Source organism: Pelophylax lessonae, assembly GCF_965119305.1.
Source record: "Pelophylax lessonae genome assembly, chromosome: 4".
NCBI lineage: Eukaryota > Metazoa > Chordata > Amphibia > Anura > Ranidae > Pelophylax > Pelophylax lessonae.
This window is the reverse complement of record NC_138771.1, coordinates 295,582,901-295,607,309: the sequence shown is the minus strand read 5'-3', so window position 1 is coordinate 295,607,309 and position 24,409 is coordinate 295,582,901. Positions and strand designations below refer to the sequence as shown.

The following is a 24,409-nucleotide window of genomic DNA, read 5'->3' as shown; positions in this document are numbered from 1 at the left end:
AATCAATTATGCATTTTTCCATTTCATCAGTCATTTAGATAAATACCTGTAATGTATGTGAGATACCTTTTGTGATTTTACTTCAGAATGACAGGTCTACATTATCTTCCCTTACCTGTCAAACCATATCTCCATTTCATGGAATGTAGACACATAGAAAAAGATTTATGCCTTCTCTTTTCTATTTATTTGTGCATCGATGCAGGTCCATACCTCTTTAAAACAAAAGCAGCTGTTACATGCATTGTTTTTAACTGTGAGTGATACAAAATATCAAATAGTAATTGCTCAATCTATTGTTTGATATGCATGCTTAGGAGAATACAGACAAAGAGAATTAAATGTAAATTGTTCCCCTATTCACGAGTGTCTGGCAGATGCCAGCCTGCGACATATCTGTTTATATTTGCAGGGAACTGATAACCCTTATCATAGAGAGGCAATGCATATCTTGCTCCTCTGATAAACTCCAAGGCTTCAGGCCATAGTGATGCAATAAAGGAACACATTTATGTTCCAGAGAATTTGTAATTCTACTGTCAAAAATAATGAAATTTAAGTGTCTTTCTGAGAAATACAGGGCTTATTCTGAAATGTAATTCTGTATTATTTTTAAAAAGATATAAATGGCTGAAGTAGGAAAATGAAAGTTGGATTTGAACTAATGTGTGAAGGACAAGTAAAGGTTAAAAGGGTATTAATGAAAATTTCAAGGAGAATGTGTACTTGGGACAGCGAGATAAAGCAGGTGAATGGTACTTATTGTTTCAATAAAGGATTAAAGCAGCAGCAGTGGTAGGTTTGCAGCTGATGCTAATATCATGCTCCATATCTGCAATTATATAAAGTATGGAGGAAATATATTTTGTAGATGCTGCGAGGGGATACCTGAGCTATGGCCTCAATTGTTCCTTTATGGCTAGGTTATAAATGAATTTTGTAGGATATTACCTTAAGAGATGCCAAACCTAATATATTAATCACAGAAAATGTACTTGATTTAGCACATGGCCATGATAAGCTGTACAATAAATAAAACTTTAGTTGGGTAGTACAGTAGTTTTCATAAAACAAGTCAAAACTAGGAAAACCTATGCAGTCTGAAGCTCTGGCTCCTTCAGCTTGTTCTACTCTTCAGACCTTGTGCTGTCACCTAGACATTTAAAAACATGGGCTCAATTTACAAGCTATAACCTGTGTGCTATTTGCCACATTAATCCCTATTTTTAGCTATGTAGCTGTTGATTTTAGCTCTTATTGTTGAAAATAATGTTTATTAGGGCAAGTAATGATTTCTTTAGCTTAGAAAATTAATTTAAAGAGGCAATGTCAGAAATAAAAATCTGACAGGGGTTCTAGCCTTATTCTATTCTATTAAAAAAAAATAAATAAATAATCTACGTGTTGCTGTTGGAGAATTACTATTTTTTTCTAACATGCTGAAAGATACAGTATAAAGTACAGTATCTAATAAATTTCTACTTATATATGTCATAACTGTGACAACTGTTTGAAAGTAGCATCCACCAGAAACCACTTTCAATAAAAAATAAATGCAAAAAAAGCAAAGCTTCTCTTTGAGTTTATTTCTTAATTTCGTTGAGGAGTTCTATATTTTCTGCACAATAAACCCCCGGTCCTAAAACAATTAGCTCTTGCAAAACATTGTTTCGTATAAATAAAATACAGCATTATATGCATTTTTATGGATGTTTAATTCATAATAATATGAAAAAAAAAGCTCTGCATAAAGGTATATTTTTTTGTTCCAGGAGTTTTATCAAATGTATTTCGGAATCATGCTACTTGTACCACAAAAAGCCGCAAGTGGTGTATATTTGATGGACCAGTAGATGCCGAGTGGGTGGAAAATATGAACACAGTCTTAGATGACAACAAGAAGGTACACTTAATAAGTTATACTGATGATAATATTTATTTATTTATTTTATTTATTTATTTATTTGAGTTTATTTTTGTTAAGTCATTAACAGTCTAGTATAATTTGCATTACCATGTCATCATCCTATTCTGTTCTTATAGTAAATGTCTAATATAATTTTCCTTGTTCCAGTTGCATAATAAAGACACTATGAAATAGTATTACGCCAATCAAGAATTTTGTTCTTCTTGACATAGATAGCTGCAAGCTTCTCTAAAGTTTGTGCTTCCCTGGGACATGGCATGCAAGCCTGACCTTTTGCTTATTAACAAAGGCATATCCAGGTCTGATTTGTAATTAGTGGGCCCCTTTTTTAGAGATTTCATGGTTGCTATGATGGAGAGTATTTCTGTCTCTTTAGGTTTGCAGCCCATGTTGACTTCTGTTCAGCTTATTTTCTGTTCCTTGTTGTCTCTCCTGACTGATGACTTTTACAACAATGCTTACTGTTTGTGTGTATTAGACACTTGCTTCCAATTTTTATTGACTGTGACCTTAGGCTTGATTCTGTTCCCATTTTTTCTGAATTTGATGTCGCTCTTTCGGTTTAGCATTATCAAATAGTATAAACCTTTGCATATTATCTGGGGCAAATGTGTACTAGGAGGCATAATGAACCTTACATTTAAAACCCAGATGTATAGAAAGATACTAGTAAAAAAGTTACATATGCATTAATTAATTTAATGTACAGTATTTTACATATAATTGCTGCAGGTACTTAACTCTCTCTCAATGTTAGCCTTCTGTAATCCCCTTCAAAGTACATACGACTAAAAACTTAAAGTGGGAAGGGCAGCAATAAGGGCTAATCAGGGCTTTACTTCATTGGAGTCTCCCTTCTGGAACATGCTTACAGAAGGGAAGAGAACAGGGGTGAATCAGTATACTACTTCTCCTTCATTATCTAACTAAGCTAACAGGCTAAGGTTGGTCAAAAACAAAGCTGTACAGGTTCATTGCAGTAGAGAGAATGAAGGTCAGCAACTTAGCTATGCCTTCTTGAAGAGATTTCTGGACAGCTAGACTAGCTTAACAGAATTGCAAATCTTTTGATTAGCTAGTTCACATACAGTATATCAACTGTTTATTAGATGAGGGACTTTAAGAGGGACAGTAAACCTGAAGAATAGAAGAGACCTTAAAAATAAATTCTTCTCCGTACCCTTACAATCTGAATAAGGCAATATGTAGATGTGTAAATCTAAGCTTGATATTCTGCTTAGGGAATTGGATGAAACAGTTTGGCCAGCCAGTAGAGTCTTGGTTTGCAATGTAAAACGGATGCTCCTTTGTATTAAAACATGGCCCTTGAAAAAGTTTTGGTATTTTTTCTTAACGATGCGCTTTACCTATGGCTGTCTGGAGATTGCATTTGACAGGTTATACTGGGAAGCCCAAGACCATTCATGACTTAAATATATTTTTCAAATTATTGAAGCCTTGCCTAATTTTAATATCTTTTTTTACATGTTTTTTTTTTTTTTTTTTTTTAATTTTAGCTTTGCCTGATGAGTGGAGAAATCATTCAAATGAGTCCACAGCAGAACATGATTTTTGAGGTACTTGATCTTGAGCAGGCATCCCCAGCCACAGTGAGCAGGTAGGTAATCTCAGTTTTCAAGATTTTATCACCCATTTTATTGTGGTTACAGACATTTCATGGCATAAACTTACTATGAGCATAAACATGTGAACAGGCATTATAAACACACAAATAATTATACATGACACGTAGTCTGGCTAATAATTACATATAGTTTACAAATACAATATACCTGTAACTTTCCTTTTACCTCTCTCTAACTGAGCTTTTCCTGTTTTTAGAATATGTGACTCACAGTAGGTTTATTTTCCAGGGTTTTTAGTTGTTCGTTTTTGTACCGTGTATGTAAAACTGCATTTCTAAAATGCTATCTGATTAAAATATTCCACTGGTGTTCCTCAGGGATCAGTATGACCTTAACAAAGATATTAATGTTTTTGCAGTCGAGATATTATGTTCCACTATAGTAATATATTGTCATCTGTTTATGTTAAAAGGTAGATTTGAATAATACAACATAAACTCTTGAATTTCATTTTAGCTGCTGCATGGCTGTTTTATTAGAAAACAAAGCAACTTGGGTCCAATTTAAGGGTGAAGCATAATGGATTGTTGTATCGGTTTATAAATTCATTATAGCAATTAGAAACATTACTACACAGGAATCTAAGACAGCACATTTATTTTTTTCTGAAATTGAGTTTATTTCAACTTTCTCATGCAAATTTTGCATATAAAAAGAATGGAGTGCACTGAAATGATTCAGGGGCTCCTAAATTGCTATATACACCAGAAACATTGTTTTCAAATGATTATGAAACTTTGCACTTGTACATTGCTACCTTAATTTGGAAATGGTGTTTCTTTTTCTCCAATTCAGAATTTTTTTCTGCTTATGATCGCTCTTTTTAGCAACTTTGAGAGATTCCTTCCTCCTTTCAGTCCTAGTAGCACTAGAAGGCTATATATATATCAAAATAATATATTTTCATGTCCACTCTCTGTACAACAAATATCTAACCCTTATTCTCCTGGGGGAGGTTAACCAAAAATTATTTGAAAAGACTGAACAGATGTCAGCTTTACCACTTCCCACCGAGGTCATGTACATAAAAGACTGGACAGGATGTGCGCCAATGCGCGTGCCTTCCCCGTGTCAGACGCATATGTGTATGGCTCCTAGAGTGTGCACCCGTGAGCCCAGTGATCGGTGTGTCCCCCGGACTCAGCGGTTCACATGACATGGTACAGGACCAATGAAATCAGCCCTGTACCATGTGATCTCTGTGTCCACTCAGGATACAGTGAAAATGTAAACAGAAGCTGCATGGAGCAGCTACTGGCTCCTCCTCACATTTACACATTACTTTTAGCACAGGAATACACAGTAATCCACTTCACAGTGTCCCTGATCACTGCCACCTGTCGACTGATCCTGTATTCCACTACATAGTGTACCCTGATCACCAAGCCATTGTGCCCTAAACACCATTCCAGTGGGTCCTGATCACCATACCAGTGTGCGCTGATCATGATACCAGCATGTCCTGATCGTCGTCATACCAGTGTGTCCTGATCACGATACCAGTGTGTCCTGATCACCGCCACACCACATCCTGATCACTGTCACACCACATCCTAAACACCACCATACCTGTGATCCTGATCACCATACCAGTGTTTCCTAATCACCATCACACTATGTCCTGATCACTGTCACACCACATCCTAAACACCACCATACCAGTGCATCCTGGTCACTGCCACACCATGTCCTAATCACCCCCATACCAGTTGTGTCCTGGTCACCATCATTCAGTGGGTCCTGATTACAGCCACACCAGCATCCTGATCACCACCATTCCAGTGTGTTCTGATCACCTCCACACCAGCATCATGATCACCACCATAAAATTTGGTCCTCCTGATCACCACCATTGTCTGTGAGGAGAGAGAGCCATTATAGCTAACTGTGAGTAATTTTTACTCTCTGCAACCAATGTACACAAACAAAAAATATTGCTAGCCAGCTCATGTCCCTGATCTCTGCCCACCAGTGTCTAGTGTGAACCAACCACAGCCAGCCATCTGTCACCTGCACTAATGTCACCAGTGCTACTAGGAACAGTGTCCCTTATTGCAGTAACATCAGGCTGCTGTACACCAGCACCAGTGTTCTGATTACTACCAAACCATCATCTTGATCACCGCCATACAGTTGTGTCCTGTTCCCTGCCATACCAGTGGGTCCTAATCACCACCATATTAGCGTCCAAAAAAAACGACACCAGCGAGGAATTCCAAATTCTGAGTATGACAGATGAGAGTAGTGGGGAACTCTCACAGTCAGGCTCAGATTATGAATAGGAACCAATGGACAGCAGCAGTTCAGTATATGATTCAGAGGAGGAGAGGGCCCCAACAAAAAGAATGAGATGCTGCGAGGAGCAGCACGTAACCACCAGCAAATCAATACCTCCGTGTGACATGGCTAGCACCAGCAGCACCGTTAACCCAAGTGAAAGGTTAATTATTAATACTGGGGTGTCACGTCAGCCATCAAGAAATAGGACCCATACTAGGGCCCAAAGGCACTTTTAAATACTTTAAATTCAAACAAAAGAAAAGGCTCCTCAGACCATCATCCCATTAAATTCTACAAAGAGTGTTCCTCTATTTTTGGGACTATAAAGGCAACTTATTATTTTACTAAGACAAAAGAATACTATACTGTTCATAAAAATGTTTACATTTTATTAGGATTACATATAAAATATCCTACTGGGATCTGCACCATAAAAACCATCCATAAGCAATTTCCAATAAAAAAGCAAAAAAAGCGAAAATAGAAAAAACATACAAGACGTGTCAATACACATATGGTAACTGGCCCAATGTGGTAATTCCAGCAATTTTGGATTGACATTCATCTTTTTTTGCACCTCCTGGTACAATGGATGCTATATAAATGCTGGAAATTCCAACACGTTTCAACATTAAATTTTGTCTTCTTTGGGGAATATTTACCACTTTCATGTAAAACATTAGGTCCTATCACCAACTCACAGGTGTTATCTAAGTGGGTACACCAAATTCTCCTCCATGCACACAAGGACTATCTGGGCAAAAGCAGAGATATATAGTAACTAAGTAGAACTACTTCACTACTGTACTTAAGTACCGAAAGGCGGTATCTGTACTTTCCTGGAGTAGAATTTTTTTTCTCCTACTTCCACTTTTTCTTCACTACATTTTTTCGATGATTTCAATACTTCTACTCCAATATTTTTTTTTGTGCTGCATAGTTACTCGTTACTATTATAAAAATTACCACTGCCAGAACAGTAGATGGCAGGTTTCATGAAGCTCAAAATATGTGTATTATCAGCGCATACCAAAATAAATGCTACTGTATGTATAAATAGAAGCTGCATTTGAAATAATAAAAAACAATATGATGTTCAAACTTTTGACTTCTTTCTTTAATAACTACATAACACAGTACTTGTACTTTTACTTTCAGTACTTGAGTAGCAATTTTTTTTTCAAAACTACTGGTACTTTTACTTTCAGAACTTGAGTAGCAAAATTTTTAAAAAACGACTTGCAATACTTAAGTACAAAAAATGTTGAATACTTTAGTACTTCTACTCAAGTCACTTTTTGATTAAGCACTGAGACCTGAGGGGCTATGTCTAAAAAGGAATACAAGCCACCAGTGCCCCACAAACTTACATAATTCTTCCAAAGATGGCGCTGACCCTTGCCTGGATTGGCTCCCTAGAGGGGGCCGCAAAGCCTTCCCTCTGTGCTCAACTCTGAAACTCTCTAATTCCCAGGAAATAGCCAACAGATTCAGTGAATTCAATGGCAAACTATATAATCTGAAAGACTCCACCACAGACACTTATCCCACCCCTGCAGATATTCACTCCTTTTTAGCATCCATTGACTTACCCTTTCTTGAACCTGAACATCTAAATGACCTTTCTAGACCCTTCACCTCTGAAGAAATTCTCAAAGTAATCTCTAAACTCCCTCTGCACAAAGCTTCCAGTCCAGACAGGTTTAATGAGTACTATAAGTCTTTTAAAGAACTATTATCTCCCCACCTCCAAAAAGCGTTTTCCTCCTTCACAAACTCTGGTAAAATCCCCAAATAATCCCGAGAAGCACTTATAGTGACAATCCCCAAGCCAGGCAAAGCAACAGGCAATCCAGCTAACTACCGTCCGACTTCACTATTTATTGTAGACATAAAAATATTTGCAAAATTGTTAGCTTACATAATCTTCCAATATGTCCCATTGCTTGCCCACAAAGACCAGGTAGGGTTTGTAGAAGGACATCAAGCCTCTGATGTGACCGGATGCTTCATGGACCTGATTCAGTGGGCAGAGTGCAGCCAAAGCCCTTCTCTGCTCTTATCTCTTGATGCAGACAAGGCCTTCGACAGAGTTCAATGGAAGTATCTGAAAGAGGTCCTTTCAAAATATGGATTGAGTGGCCCTATTCTTTCAGCAATATTAGGCCTATCCTTCCTCCCCAGGTGTGGACCTCCAGACTCCTATGAAACTCCTTTGACTTCACCAATGGTACCCGTCAGGGGTGTCCACTCTCCCCAATCATTTCCGCTCTAATCATGGAACCCCTGGCGATCTCCATTAGATCCAATCTCAACATCACTGGCATCACAGTTGGTCCAGAGGATTTAAAAATAGGCCTATACACAGATTCCATCCTCCTTTCCCTCTCTAACCCCTTAGTATCCCTCCCTTAAATACAGAAAACCCTAGAAATGTTTGGTGAGGACTCGTTATATAAAACCAACTAGTCCAAATCTAGCATGTTGGATATCCACCTACATCCTACCCTTAAAAATCTAATTTCTAGCCTGACCCCTTTCTCCTGGGCACCAAATAACTCTTTTACATACTTAGGCATCCAGCTGACTGCACCCTCCAGCAACATTTTACTACCAACTACAATAGAGTGGTCGAAAAACTCAACAACATATCTTAAGACATGAAACAAGTTAAAGTCTCCTGGGCTGGAAGAATTGCCCTAGCAAAATGTCCCTTTTACCCCATAGTTATATAGTTAGTAAAGTTGAAAAAAGACACCAGTCCATCCAGTTCAACCTATGATGTGTGTGTGTGTGTTTGCTGTTAACGGTACATGGTATACCCCAGTATGTTGCGGTCTTTAAGGTGCCCATCTAAAATTTTTTGAAACTATCGATGCTCCCTGCTGATGCCACTGCTTGTGGAAGAGAATTCCACATCCTTATTGCTCTGACAGTAAAGAACCCCTTATGCAATTTTAGGTTATACCACTTTTCTTCTAGATTTAGTGAGTGGCCCTGTGTCTTATTGAATTCCCTTTCTCTGAAATGTTTGTTCCCTATGCTAAGATCCCCAGTACAGTATTTGTACATTGATATCATACCCCCTCTCAAGCGTCTCTTCACCAGAGAGAATAAGTTAAATTCTTGTAGTCTTTCCTCATAGATGATGTCCTCCATTCCTCTAATTATCTTTGTTGCCCTTCTCTGGACTCTCTCCTGGTCCAGCACATCCCTTCTGAGGACCAGTGCCCAGAACTGGATGGCATATTCAAGATGTGGCCAGACCAGAGTCTTGTAGAGTGGGAGAATAATTGTTTTATCTCTGGAGTGAATCCCCTTTTTTATACATGGCAGTATTATGTGGCTTTGCTTGCAGTGGCTTGGCATTTCATGCCATTGCCAAGCCTGTTGTCCACTAGGACCCCCAGGTCCTTTTCCATCATAGATTTACCCAGAGGATCACCGCCTAGCGAGTAACGTGCATTCACATTTCTGACACCCAAGTGCATTACCTTACATTTTTCCACATTAAACCTCATCTGCCATGTAGTTGCCCACCCCACTATTTTTCAGGTCTGCTTGTAAGGTTACCACGTCCAGCATAGAAGATATTGGCCTGCTTAGCTTAGTATCATTCGCAAATACAGAAATTGTGCTGGTTATCCCATCCTCTAGGTCATTTATGAATAAATTAAACAGGATTGGTCCAGGACAGATCCTTGGGGGACCTCACATACTCTATTTCTTCAGGACTCTACCTCTCCCACTTCTACCTCAACGCTTGAGGAGATTACAATCCAGCATTGACTCATTTGGAATAACCCCCGCCCGGAATTAAAGCAGCACTTCTTTGTTTGCCAGCGTCCTTGGCAGGACTCAGCACACCAAATATAGCAAATTACTACAAGACGGTAATATTAGACCAGACCAGACCAGACATTCGTGGACATCATCAGACCCACCAGCCTGGATCCAAATTGAGAAATCAACTCTTCGTTCCTCAACTAGTGCTACACTCTCTGCTATACTTTTTAAATATCATCCGTCTCACCTCAAACTAAGCACCACTGTAGCTACTTTATGAACCTGGCCCTCCCTACCGCAATAAACAGCATTCATACCATCTAATATACTCCGAATAAATCCACTAGAGGCAATATTGTTATTATCCCCAGACCCCAAAGTTAGCTCTTTGATTCAGAGCAGCATCAAGAAAATTGGAGAACTATACAATAACTCAAAATCTCCAAATGTATTACCCACTGGGAATCGATACACAAAATTTTCCACAAGTGTTATTACACCCCTACCAGACTTGCCTCTATCTTCTCAGACCAATCCTTAACCTGCTGGAGAATGTGTAATCACTCTGGCTCCCTCTATCACATATGGTGGGACTGTCAAAAGATCTCTTCTTTCTTTCTGGTAAAAAGTTGCAAACTTTATATCCTCTGTAACAGCCCACGGTATATCACTCACTTCACAAATGGCTCTCCTGGGAATTGGTAGTCTGGACCTCCCTCTACCCTTCAGGACTCTCATTTCCCACACGTTTGTTGCTGCCAGACTAGTCCTTGCACGCCATTGGAAACAAAAAACTCCTTCCCCAATACCTGAACTGATCCAGACTTTCAATAACCACTTTCTGATCTTTCATCTTTTCTAAAGCAAACTTAAGACTTCCTGCTTTCCTGACAATTTGGTAACCCTGGATTAATGATCGCAGGAGTCCCTCCATCACTTAGGCTAAGTACCGCAGCACTACCGGACACTGTCCTTTCCCCTTCTTTGGCCACTGGCCCTCCGTGCTTACCTGATACTGTCTTTTAATCTCACATTTTTTCAACTGAATCCACACAAAGTCTAACATCACCACACATCGCCAGCTCCACTCAACTACTGCAAAACAATACAAGTATAACAAAATCTTGGAACTTTCGCTTTTGCTGGCCTCTAAATAAAATTACCAATCCCAGGCCCTTCCTTCTTAGCTAATTCCCAAAAATCTGTCCTCCTTTCCCATCTATAACTACTTAAAGGTGACACCCTTTCTTCCTCCACTTCCTCTATGTCCCCGCCCCATTTATTCACAACACTAACTTTAAACATATTACTCATTGTGAATCATAGTGCTTTATCACTACTTATTATACCTTTTGTTCTTGTATATTTTCAATGGAAAATCAATTAATATTTTAAGTATTAAAAAATAAATAAAATAAAGATTTTCTATATTTTTTTTATTTATATAGCAAAAAGTAAAAAAACCCAGTAATTATTAAATACAATCAAAAGAAAGCTCCATCTCTCTCTAAAAAAAAAAAAAAAATGATAAAAATGTCATTTGGGTACAGTGTTGCAGATCTGAGTAATTGCCTTTCAAAGTGTTACATTGTTGAAAGTTGAACATTTTTTCTTGTCCTTTGAAGGTGATTATGCCTCCATTTCGAGACATTCGCATAATGTTTTGTACCTACTTATTTTAAAAATAATTAAAACATTTAAAAAAAAAAAAGAAAGCTAAAAATTGTCTTGAACAGTAAGATGCTGAAAGTGTCCAGACTTGAGGTGGTTATGGTTCATAATACTGGACAACAAAGATTTTGCTTCCTGAACACTTTGGGATGTATCTTATAGATTTTTTTTTGCTAATCATCAACACAACCTGTAATGCACATCTGTAATCACATATCATTTTATTAAAATCTTCTGCTTTGGCAATTACTTCTATATACAGTATTTTTTAGGTTTATTAATTTTTGCTTGCATTATTGGATGCTTTGTGTAACTGCATTCCAGACATGCATCATGCCCTGAATACATGCCTGGACATGCATGAGTTACACAAAGCATCCAATAATGCAAGCAAAAATTAAAAAAACTAAAAAATACTGTATATAGAAGAATACCTGTTATCACCGTTATGCATTAAAATTTCTGTCTTTCAAAGTCGCAAGACGATTTAAAATGTATTTGATGGTGAAAGGTTTCACTAGGACATTGCCACATCCACCAACTGTTATCCCTGGATTTGGTTATGAGATATCATCTCTGATACACTATTGTATCCACACCTTCCATACAACCATATGATCCAATGACACCCGAGGGGAAGACTAACTACTGCAGTTATACCACTCTTATACCCTAAGCGCATGTGGCCTATCCATTAATTTGGGGGCCTCTGTTTATGGTAAGCAGCCATTTTATTTACCTCCCAAGGGTGCATCTCTGGCTTACATCTTTCTTGGGATTAAGGTCTCCTATCTACCATCACCTATGCTGGGACTTGTTGTCCACATTTTTTTCATTGCACAAGTTTTATTTTCTATGAACTTTATTTTTACTATTTATCTTTACCAACTTTTTTGATATGGACATTAAACTGACATGATTTTCCATTTATATGAATATTTTGATTATATTTATGTTCACAATTATTTTCAATTTGATTGATCACTGCTAATGTTAGCGCTACACATTGTGTTATTATTGTCCAACATCAGTGCCTGACTTCACAAATGCGCTTCTGGAAAAATGGTCAAACATTCCCATAGACATACTCCTATACCTTGTGGACAGCCTTTCCAGAAGAGTTAAAGCTGTTATAACTGCAAAGGGTGGGCCAACTCAATATTGAACCCTACGGACTAGGACTAGGATGCCATTAAAGTTCATGTGCGTGTAAAGGCAAGGGTCCCAATACTTTTGACAATATAGTGTATGTGATGTCAGAATACGGTGTCACTGGCTTTTGACAATATAATGTATATCACATGTGTAGTTTATTTTTAACGTGTACATTTATTTAAAATATAAAGTGAAGTAATCAAATATATGATTACCTATAGCGCTTGCAAAAAATGGTTGAATGTTTATTTAAGTCTAGATTTAGCAGCAGTACCCCAACCAAAATAATTTCAGCTTGAAAAAAGGACCTATTAAAAAAAGAAAAAAAGGGAAAGCCATCAGCTTTGTGCAATTGGCAAGTGGCACAACAGTTTAATGGTTTGCAGCAAAGTTTACTCACCATTTATAGATGCAGGCCTCTTCAACTCCTTGGGTTTCTGGACACTTCCAGTAAAGATAAATATCTCTGCTTCCTTCCCTCAGGAGCTCACAAAGGCCACACCTGATAAGGCAGGGGGAGCTGGGTAAGTGGTCCGAAGTCAGTTGAGAGGCCCTCCATTGCATGCTTGCATGTAGGCAGCCAAGCCAAAGCGTAATAGCATGTAGCTTCTCCAAAAGACTTAGCTATGGTGGGAAAGCCCCTCCCTGATTGCTACCAGGGTACTCCAGTTTCAGTGGGTTGGACCTTCATGCTTGGGCCTTGGATCCCTTGACTTCAATGTGAAGGATTCTGTCTATAAGGATAATTAAAAGTTGCTTTGTTCTGTACTGTTTTACTAAAGTAGTGAGTCTCAGCTTGTTTTTTCTGTTGTTATAGGTGGTTATAGAGACTATGATATGCAGCCACATGTTACTCTGAGTCACAGAGACATTGCTGTGAAGAGTCCATTTTGTGTAGTTTTCATTATTCTGCAGTACACACATGTATTTTGCTATCCTAAACCAGTTTTGCATTAATGCTTTGCACCTTTGTGGTGGTATTTAATACCCAATGTTTATCTAGGTATAAATATTATAATATCATAAATATTATTTTGTCTGTGTGAATGTTACAGAGTCTACAAAATGTGAGACTTTTTTGCTGCCTAGTTGCATCGAAGGCCAAGACTCCAAGGGAGTACCTTCAGGCTTTCAATGAGCATCATTTATCTGATTTTCCTGACTACCTATCTTATTTTTGGAGGCCCTGAACTGCCACAACAGTAGAAACACCCACAAGATTACCCTTTTTTGGAAAGCAGACACCACATGCTATGTTGTATTTGCTAAAAGCATGGTGAGTCTTTTGAAGATTTCATTTTTTGCCACAAGTTTTTGAAAATAAAGAAAAAAAAAAAGAAAAAGTCCTTTTGTAGCACCCTCCTATGTAGGTGCTAGAGAGAATATATAGTTTGAGTTGTGTCTGCTTACCAGAAGAGCTGCAGGTAAATCTATATTGTTCTCTGCCTACCAGAGAGCAGGATCTGTTAGTGAGGTCTGCTCATTGTGATCAGAATGCAACTCATTCTGTCTGGAGAGTGTTTTACACTGGTCCAATAGGGAGGCATGATGGGCAGTGGAAAGAAACCTGGCGAATGGGTGCATGGGCTTTTGATACAGTCCTAAAAACATTGGCAGAGGGAAAAGTGCCTTGGTGCATGTTATAAAACTATAATCCTACTACTTTATAAAACTCTGGTCCGACCGCATGTGGAGTAGTCTGTCCAGTTCTGGTCGCCAGTACTCAGGAGGGATGTGTTGGAGCTGGAGAGAGTCCAGAGAAGGGCAACTAAACAAATTAGGGGATTGGAGGACCTTAATTATGAAGAGCATCTGCAATCGCTTGATTTATTCTCCCTGGAGAAGAGACGCCTGAGAGGGGACATTATAGCAATTTATAAATACCTCAATGGTGATCTCAGCATAGAAAAAAAGCTATTCAGTCGAAAGGATTGCTTGAGGACTCGAGGGCATACAATGCGATTAGAGGAGAAGCGTTTTAACCTCAGGGGGTTCTTTACTGTTAGGGCTACAGGATTGTGGAATTCTCTACCACAAGAGGTGGTTTCTGCAGGAAGTATGGTTGCTTTCAAAAGACTCTTGGATGTACATCTCAATGATCAGAACATTCAGGGGTATGAGAGATGATTACAGCCACACACACCTACACAGGTTGAACTAGATGGACTATTGTCTTTATTCAACCTCAGCTACTATGTAACTATGTAACTATGTTGGGATACTGTATAAAAGCCAGGAGCACATTTTCGTTTTGCAGCAGAGTCCTGGAGGGAGGGGGCAGCTGCCTCCTCCTCTGTAGAGGTGTTGTGTGGCCTCAGGGGGTCATCCTGAGGGCCTGAAGATTAGCAGTGAGGAACTGAGCCCAGAGGTCTAGAGAAGCTGACTGAGAGGGGAGACACTGGAGCATCTGTCTCTGCAGTACAGTGTGTACAGAAACTTGTGTCAAGGGGCCTGACCTGAGGGGGGGAAACCCCTGCTCCTAGGATAGTCAGTGGATGGGTGTCAGTTGAAAGGGGATGCTAGAGAGAGAGAGTGCCCTGAAGATAAGTTATCTTGTCATAGATAAAGAGAGCAAGAGACTTAACCCCATCTACACTTGTGCTAGTGTGGATTACCAGCCTAGCTGTTCCTAATTCCTGAGAAAGTCCTGAAGATAGAAGTCCTCAACCAGTGTGAATAGTTCAGTTGGAGTATCCCAATATTCCCTTCTCCTTTCCCAAACACAAATAAACAACAAAATAAACCGACACCCCTAGACTGTTCATTTGTGTGATAAGCCATCGGGAGCAAGGAGGGATCTAGGAATTTCATCTAAAGGTAACAGTGTGCTGGTAACCAGGGGAGCCCATCAAGACACTATTCAGCAGTAGGGATGATCGAACTTTTCAAAAGTTTGGCCCGGATTTCTAAACCCAGGTGTGTTGTTGCAGGCGTTTTTTTTGGGCATTTTTTAGGGGTCTTTGGAGGCAGGCATAACATCTGAACTTCTGTATAGGGGTATACACATATATAGGTGTGATAGCAGAGAAGCCATATGCCTGTTAATTATTTCATTAGTGCAAGCATAGGTTTCTGCTACTTTCACACCTATATTTGTGTATGTGTATATATAAATACACGTGTGTGTGTATATATACCCCTACACAGAAGTTCAGATGTCATGCCTGACTCCAAATATGTCCTCAAAAAAGCCCAATAAAATGCCTGCAACAAAAAGCCGGCTGTGACAGGGGCGAAGCCACCATCATGTTCTATAACAGTTCTAAGAGAAACGATCTTTTCTCTATAGCGGTCACCCTGACATGGAAGGGTTTTTTAACCCTGCCATAGCAGTCAGAGTCAGTTAACGCTATACTACACTACGGTCACCCTTACTCTTAACGCTTTCCCACAGAAACTAGATTATTAAATCTAACTATAGTGGAAAATAGTACCCTAACTACACTAGATATCCCTTTCCTCACACTAATAATTGCTAAATGACACTTTGAGAGCAGAAGTAACAGAACTGCTTCCACTCTCTTCCACATCCCTGTATTAAAATACTAGAGATTTGGCGGGGCTATCTTATATACTGGGGGGGCGTATTCACTAATGATTGGCCTCTGGACCCCCTAGTCACTCCAATCACATTCCTAGCATTCTCCTGCCCCCTCAATTGGCTTTTACTGATGGTTCTGGTCCAATCACATGCTTTTAAAGCCCAGTTCCTGTCCCATTGCATTTTGGTCGGTTCTGGTTGCCGAATTCGGAAAACTTTTTCAGCAAAAAGTTCGGAATTCGGCCGAATTTCGAACAGTCAATGTTCGGGTCGAACCGATGGTCATCCCTATTCAGCAGGTCCTGCGGGGTCAGTGCTACACTTTTTTAAGTTTAATCATATATTTCTTACACACGCCATGGGTATACTTAAAACTATCCATCAGACACATTCTGCTACACCTCCTGGGTATGGAAATAGCACACATGAGAGACTTTTTTAACGTGTAGACTGATTATGTACCATTGTATATTGTGTAGCACAAAATACAAATAACACTGTATCAAAAACTGAACACCAAACAGTTCTTCGTGTGGTATAACAAATACAACCCCCCCCCCCCCAAAAAAAAAAAAAAACTATCACAGTACAAAGAATGTTTGTAATCCTTAGGCTCCATGCACACTAGCTTTTTTGTAAGCTCCCAGAAGCTGTTATTAGCAATTTTTTTCTGCTCATAGAAGCTAAATAGTGTTATCCCATGTGTCCATACACACTACTTTAGGCTATTACTATTTTGTAAGCTTCAGCATCTGGGAGCAGAAACACTCCTAAACCCACTTAAACACTCCTAAACACTGCTATGTGCTCCTAAATGCTACTTATAGTGTTTTTTTTTTTAGCTTTTTTCTGCTTTTATTTAAAGAAACTGCAAAAAAAGCTAAAAATTACCTAAATGCTCCTAAAACACTTCTAAAACACTACAACAAAGAGCTATTACCAGCGTTTTTTATCCAGCATTTTTTTCTAACATTTTTTTAGCTTACAAAAATTCTACTGTGCATGGAGCGTAAATCCTTCACTGGAAACACTCCACTGGCTATAATCACTCAGCAATTAGCAAACTGAAAACACTGGCACTAGGTTTGATCAGAAAACTGAAAATACTGGCACTTGCTGTGATCTGCAAACTGTAATGATTCACAGACTGGAAACACTGGCACTGGTTGTGATAAGCAAATTGAAGAGACCAGTGCTAGCTGGGATCAGCAAGCTGGAAACACTGGCTTTTGATTTACTCTGCAGACTAGAAACACTTTTATTGGCTGTACCTTCTCAGACTCCAAACATTATCACCATGCTGCACAATCTAATACCTATATTATACAATATAGGTATATGATACCTACCAATACAGGTTTATAATACCTAATAAGTAATGGGGTGTGATAATAGCAATGTCTTATTCCATTTTTGCTGAATACACAGCTTGGGTAGAAATCAGGTAAATGTCCTCAGATTGATTCTACATATGGTATCAGGGCCTTTCTTGTAAATTAGTACTGTTATGATTTCTTCTTAATATTTTAGAAGAAAGCTTCCTGTAGATAGCCAATTGAAATAAATAAATGGAAACATTTTTGTACCAGTACCTTGATCTTTAGGTTGTTAGGTAGGGCATCTGGTCATTTAATTTGACACCTGTTATATGGATACTGTACTTATTAGTGCAGAGAGGTGTTTGAATCAGAGCAGCATTACCCTTAATTCGCATTGATGTATCTGGGTAGATAGATAAAAGGCAAAAAAGCCATTTATCTTTCTATTTAGGTGTCAAATATTCTTCACTATGCAAACTCACTGACTCCCTCTTCTCAGCATTGTGTTGTCAAGTTGTTTGAGGAAAGTCTTTTCAATTTGGTCACACTGGATCCCAAGCTATGATTGGTTTGAGAAAAACATGTTTAAAGAGTGGTACAATAGAATATAATTAATCCCTGAGGAAACAGAGAGATGACATAAGTTCATGCACTACAATGCATATCGGGCATAAAGGTTACACTGTTCTCCAATTCAAGCTAATAGTTCTTCATTGACAAACAAGTAAAAAAATCAATAGTAAAATGTTCAGTTTCCATCTTAATACTTAATTTGGCTGTAAATCGTGAAATGACAGGCACTAATGAATTAGAGGTTAGCTACAAAAAGATTTGAAAGTGTCTGTGGGACTACGTTGCCCTAATTCTTCATGACTGATGTTGTAATACCCCTCTGCTAGTGCTTGCCACATGCACTCCCAGCTCTAGCTGCAATTAGGCACTGATCCTGACTGCAAACAAGCATTGGCACTGGCTGTAAATAGGCAGTAGCGCTTACTGTAATCAAGCATTGGCACTGGCTGTAATCAGGCACTGGTATCGGGATTATTCAAGTTCTGGTACCATCTGCAATCAGGCACTAATACTGGCTATAACCAAGCACTGATTATAATTGCATTAGCTGAATTCAGGCACTGCCACAAGCTGTAACATGGCAATGGCACATGCTGTAATCAGGCACTGGCACTGGCTGTAACCAGGCACTGGCACTTGCACTTGCACCAGCAGCAATTATGCATTTGTACTATCGATCAGGCACTGGTACCGGCTTTAATTATAAACTGTTAATGTCTTCAAAAACATTTTTATTTAGCTTTGGAGGACCAAAAAAAAAAAAAAAGTAAAGTTTATATATTCTTAATTAAAATAGAAGAAATATGCTACAGACATCAGTGCCATGTCAAGCTAAGATTTCCCATAGATGCCAATGTTAAAGAACGAGAGTAGTGCCATGTCAAGCTGACCAAGATTTCCCATAGACGCCAAGGAGCACTGAAAGCTGAAAACTGGTCTGGGCAGGAAGGGGGTGAAAGTGCCCTGTACTTTAACTTGGTTAAGGGGAGCCCTATCGCAGAATTAAAAAAAACAAAAAAACGGTGTGGGGTCCCCCCCAAAAGATTCATACCAGGCCCTTTGGTCCTGGTATAGATTTTAAGGGGAACTTCACGCCAAAATAAAAAAAAAACGGCGTCCCCCTTCCCCCCCAAAAAAACCTACCGGACCCCTATCCAAGCATGCAGCCTGGCAGGCCAGGAAAGGGGGTGATGAACGAGCGCCCCCCCCCCCCCCACTGAACCATACCAGGCTGTTTGACCTCAACATGGGGAGGGTGCTTTGAGTTTTTTTGCATTTATACATGTCTCCCAGGGCAGTACCCAGATCCCCATACACTTTTTGTTGGCAATAACTTGCATATAAGCCTTGAAAATTAGCACTTTTGATTTTTCATGTTCATGTCTCATTGACTTTAATGGAGTTTGCATGTTTTCTAGAACTTTTTTCCTGTTCGAGATGTTCTGGTGTGGACCTAACAGGGGGGCATTCGACACATCCCTACTAAGAAACAGTGAATTCATACCAGTCCCTTCAGGTGTGGTATGGGTTTTAAGGGGGACCCTATGAAAACAAAACAAAACACGTCATTTGACACCCCCCTCCCAAATATCATAAGAGATCCTTTAAGTCTGGTAAAAACCCACCAACATGTCCTAATCTGTCACTTGACTCCTGCCAAATGTCAACTCCAAGTCCCAGCCACTGCAATATAAGCATAGGGATGGGGTTTCTGGCTGTCATTGACTATATATGGATATGACTATATTGTGACAATTACCTCTTTGGGATTTCTGTAATGTTATTGATCAAATATGGTCATGCTCATGTATAGTCAGTGATGTCACCTGGAAATATTGTGGTGGCTCGTAGCAGGAGATGAAATGTATTGGGAGTCAAGTAATTGGTTCAGATCTATTGGAATTTTGGGGGAACCTCATGTTGTTTATTTGTTTTTTTTACACTATACCTCTATTTTTTTACATTGGCCTGTCAGCTGGGAATCCCCATGGCTAGTGCCAGCTCTTCAATAGCCAGAAGTAAGCTGTCATATTTAGCATTGGTAATAGTAGTCCTAAAGAAGACTGTTTGAGCTCCCCTGAAAAAGCACATTTTCCCCATGTTGATGAGGACAAGAGCTTCTTACCCACAACCCTGGGGAGCTTATTTTAATCTGGAAGGAACCCAGGTTAGCTTGTTCCTGTTTATAAAATGAATGATATTATGTTTTTGCTTCAGGTTATTACTGCATTATTTAATGGGTGTGGCGGTGATCAGGGACACTGACTGGTGACAGTAGGGAAAACAATTTTTTATCATTTTTTAAAATGTATTTGTTATTTTTCTTACATTTTTTTTATATTTTACAATTTTTTTTAACACACTGTGATCAGGGCACTATAATGTTACCATAATAGCATTGTACTACTCTGGGGAAGTTATCAGGTTTTTTTTTTTTTTACATTATTTATTTATTATGTTTGCTTATAGCAATGAATTACATTGCTAAAAGGCAAGCATTTTGCTGAATGGAACTGAATACTTCAGTCTGTTTTGTTGTCAATAGCTGTAATTGGTCAAAGCTAATCAAATGTACAGATAGGCTGTGATTGGCCCTGTAAAGGAAGCCATTCATTGTTTACAACTGTCCTGTGACCTGCTGTGATTAGTCACATGGTATCAACAGCGAGCTCAGTCATCGGCTGTGTCCCGGCCAGTGACAGATCGCGTCGCCGCATGGCTTGACAATCTACACTTCCTGACAGGACATCATATCACATCCAGTAAAGATAAGAAAGCAACCGCCCCCCCCCCCCATTATTTGATTATAGGCTGGGAGGGAAGTGGTTAAAAAATAACTGCAACTAGCACCTAGAAGTGCTCATTACAGGAGTATGGTTCGACCTTAGTGGTGCCCAAATTGGTCTCAGGCACTTACACATACTGGACTGTTTATGGCATGTTTTATATTTAATCTGTAGATTCCAGACCCATGAAGAATAAATAAATAAAAACTGATAGCATATTGAGGATAAAATTAATAATGCCTGCCAGTCATTCTGTGTTGGTTGTATGGTAATTAGATGAAACATTGGTTTTAAAACAACAAAAAGCTTTTCTAACAGTCCTCCTTATAAGACACTAAAAAGACTTTTAGGAAAGCGGAGTAACTGCCAAACTCATGACATAGGAGACTACAACCTTCATCCCCAAATAATTTTACCAATGTGACAATGGTCCTGTAGTTAAAAAAAAAAAAATGTGTGATCTATACATATAGAGTGCATATACTATTACATGGCATGGAATGTGTTGTTCCTACTGTATATACCTGCTGTTAGAATTATTGCCAATTCAAAGCACTTTATAATACCAATTACAGAAGTTATATCAATGTGTAGCAGCAGCCAATAAATCATTTAATCTTAACTTTGCTAAGCTTATTGAAGTTCTATATCAAAATTGTCTTCCTGGCTCACAAAGTGATGAGATTGGTAATCCTATAATTAGCAAACCTTCATCTGGTTCAATCAATAGATTTGCATTAGCAGACATTTTCAATGCTCTGACATGTTATTAGTTTTCTGCTTGTTAATTTAGGAAAAGGTTATCGCATTTTTAACTTGAATACACAGTCCAAGTTGTTATTCTTGTTTTAAAGTAGGCTAAAATTTACTACAGTAAATACATATTATAGGACTACCTGCACCAGATATATTTTTCAGCAAACTGTGATTTTTGTTAAATTATTTTATATGTGTATTTATTAGAGAAACAATATCCACCATGTTCTGCATCACCTTCTATTGCTATAAATAAATGCTTATTACAATTCAGGCATTCCACAGAATCCCATGTAATGAATCCCCTAAAATGTTAATGTAGAAGTAGACACCAGATAACATTATTGTTTACTAATCCTTTTTTGTGAGAAATGTCAGGAAATGTTTTACAAAACAGCAGACTGTTCTGTATTAAGTTGTTTAAATTGTTAAGAACGGCGACTCAATAATAACAAAAACTTGATTGAAATACATTTTTACTTTAATTCCCTGAAGAGTAGGATATCTACTGTAAAAGTATCTATCTATCTATCTATCTATCTATCTATCTATCTATCTATCTATCTATCTATCTATCTATCTATCTATCTATCTATCTATCTATCTATCTATCTATCTATCTATCTATCTATCTATCTATCTATCTATCTATCTATCTATCTATCTATCTATCTATCTATCTATCTATCTATCTATACAGTATGTCATTAAGGTGAGTACACCATTCACATTTATTTAAATATTTTATTATATCTTTTCATGTGACAACACTGAAGAAATGTATAACAGTGTAAATTTTCTGTTGCCTCAAAATAACTCAACACACAGCCATTAATGTCTAAACCTCTGGCAACCAGTGAGTACACCCCTAAGTGACAATGTCAAAATTGGGCCCAAAGTGTCAATGTTTTGTGTGGCCACCATTATTTTCTAGCACTGTCTTAACCGTCTTGGGTATGGAGTTCACCAGAGCTTCACAGGTTGCCACTGGAGTCCTCTTCCACTCCTCCATGATGGTATCACGGAGCTGGTGGTTGTTAGAGCCCTTACGCTCCTTCACCTTCCATTTAAGGATGCCCCACAGATGCTCAATAGAGTTTAGGTCTGGAGACATGCTTGACAAGTCCATCACCTCAGCTTCTTTAGCAAGGCAGTGGTCGCCTTGAAGGTGGCATGTACATGGGTATCCTTTAACCAGGAGGTTCCCAGTTTTGCAGCCTGCAGCCTTGCCTGTTGTGCCACAGAGAAGCTCTGGAGTCTTTGCAGTGATTTTCCAGCTTGATGATTTACCCTGGACTCACTAGCCCCACCTGCTGCCAGCTGCGAACAATGTACAATTTAACCAGCCCATAAATAGCAGCACTTCCTGTTTCTCAGTGCCTGTTTGCTTGGATTATCTCCATGGGTGTGCTGTATGCTTTTTGACTGATTATCGTGTATGAGCTTTTGCCTAAATTCTTGACTCCTCTTCAGCCTGCCGATTCCGTACTTCACCGCGATCTTGTGTATGACCTCTGCCTGCCTGACCATTCTTTGGATTTAGTTTGCATACCACTTTGCCTGATCTGTTGCCGGCCCAATCTCTCTGACTATGTTTTCGCCTGAATCCTCAGCACTCAAGCTCCACTTCAGACTTTACCTCACAGGTACCTAACAGAGGGTGTGTTTGGGGTCGTTATCATGTTGGAATACTGCCCTGCGACCCAGTCTCCAAAGGGAGGGGATCATGCTCTGCTTCAGTATGTCACAGTACATGTTGGCATTCATTGTTCCCTTAATGAACTGTAGCTCCCCAGTGCCAGCAGCACTCATGCAGCCCCAGACCATGACACTCCCACCACCATGCTTGACTGTAGGCAAGACACACTTGTCTTTGTACTCCTCACCTGGTTGCTGCCCTTGACACCATCTGAACCAAATATGTTTATCTTGGTCTCATCAGACCACAGGACATGGTTCCAGCAATCCATGTCCCTAGTCTGCTTGTCTTCAGCAAACTGCGGGCTTTCTTGTGCATCATCTTTAGAAGAGGCTTCCTTGGTCTGAGCACTAACAGGTTAACCCCCCCTCCCCCCCCTTCAACCTCTTCAGCAATGCTGGCAGCACTCATATGTCAATTTCCCAAAGACAGGTCTTGGGTCTTGTCCACCATGCTGCAGCTCAGTTTCAGGGTCTTGGCAATCTTCTTATAGCCTAGGCCATCTTTATGTAGAGCAGCAATTCTTTTTTCAGATCTTTAGAGAGTTGCCATGAGGTTCCATGTTGAACTTCCAGTGACCAGTATAGGAGAGTGAGAGTGATAACACCAAATTTAACACACCTGTTCCCCATTCACACCTGAGACCTTGTAACACATGACACCGGGGAGGGAAAATAGCTAATTGGGCCCAATTTAGACATTGCCACTTGGGGGGTGTACCCAATTTTGTTGCCAGCAGTATAGACATTAATGGCTGTGTGTTGAGTTATTTTGAGGGGACAGCAAATTTACACTGTTATACAAGCTGTACACTCACTACTACATTGTAGCAAAGTGTAATTTCTTCAGTGTTGTCACATGAAAAGATATAAGAAAATATTTACAAAAATGTGAGGGTGTACTCACTTTTGTGAGATACTGTGTGTGTGTGTGTGTGTATATATAATATATATCATCAAATTGCTAATGCGTATTGTCACCATTAACCTGAGACTGCTTGAGAGTTTTGTAGTTAGAAAACTACTGTAATAAATGTTGTTTGTTGTACAAGCTTTAAAACAACTGTGGTAATTGCAAGCAGTGTTGACCCCTTTTTGTCAAGGCACTCTGTCCATCTGACATTGTAGCTGCATGGATGTTATGTAAGTTGGTAGCCCTGCAGTGTCTCGTGCTCAACAAGTGATAACAGCTCTGCAATTATGTACAAACAGTTGACAAATGAATGGTATGCAGCTGCAGGTACTAATAGTGCCATCCATATGCAGTCTTA

General features: G+C 39.1%; 1 protein-coding gene across 1 annotated transcript in view; it reads left to right on the top strand.

The window, feature by feature from the left end:
* The window catches only part of LOC309552619 (dynein axonemal heavy chain 3-like), a 1,537,563-nt gene that overhangs the window by 372,093 nt on the left and 1,141,061 nt on the right, over positions 1–24,409 (top strand). The window contains exons 11-12 of the mRNA XM_082253560.1: positions 1,773–1,903; positions 3,445–3,545. Coding sequence (XP_082109686.1) covers positions 1,773–1,903; positions 3,445–3,545 — 232 coding nt within the window. The remainder of the gene's footprint in view (positions 1–1,772; positions 1,904–3,444; positions 3,546–24,409) is intronic.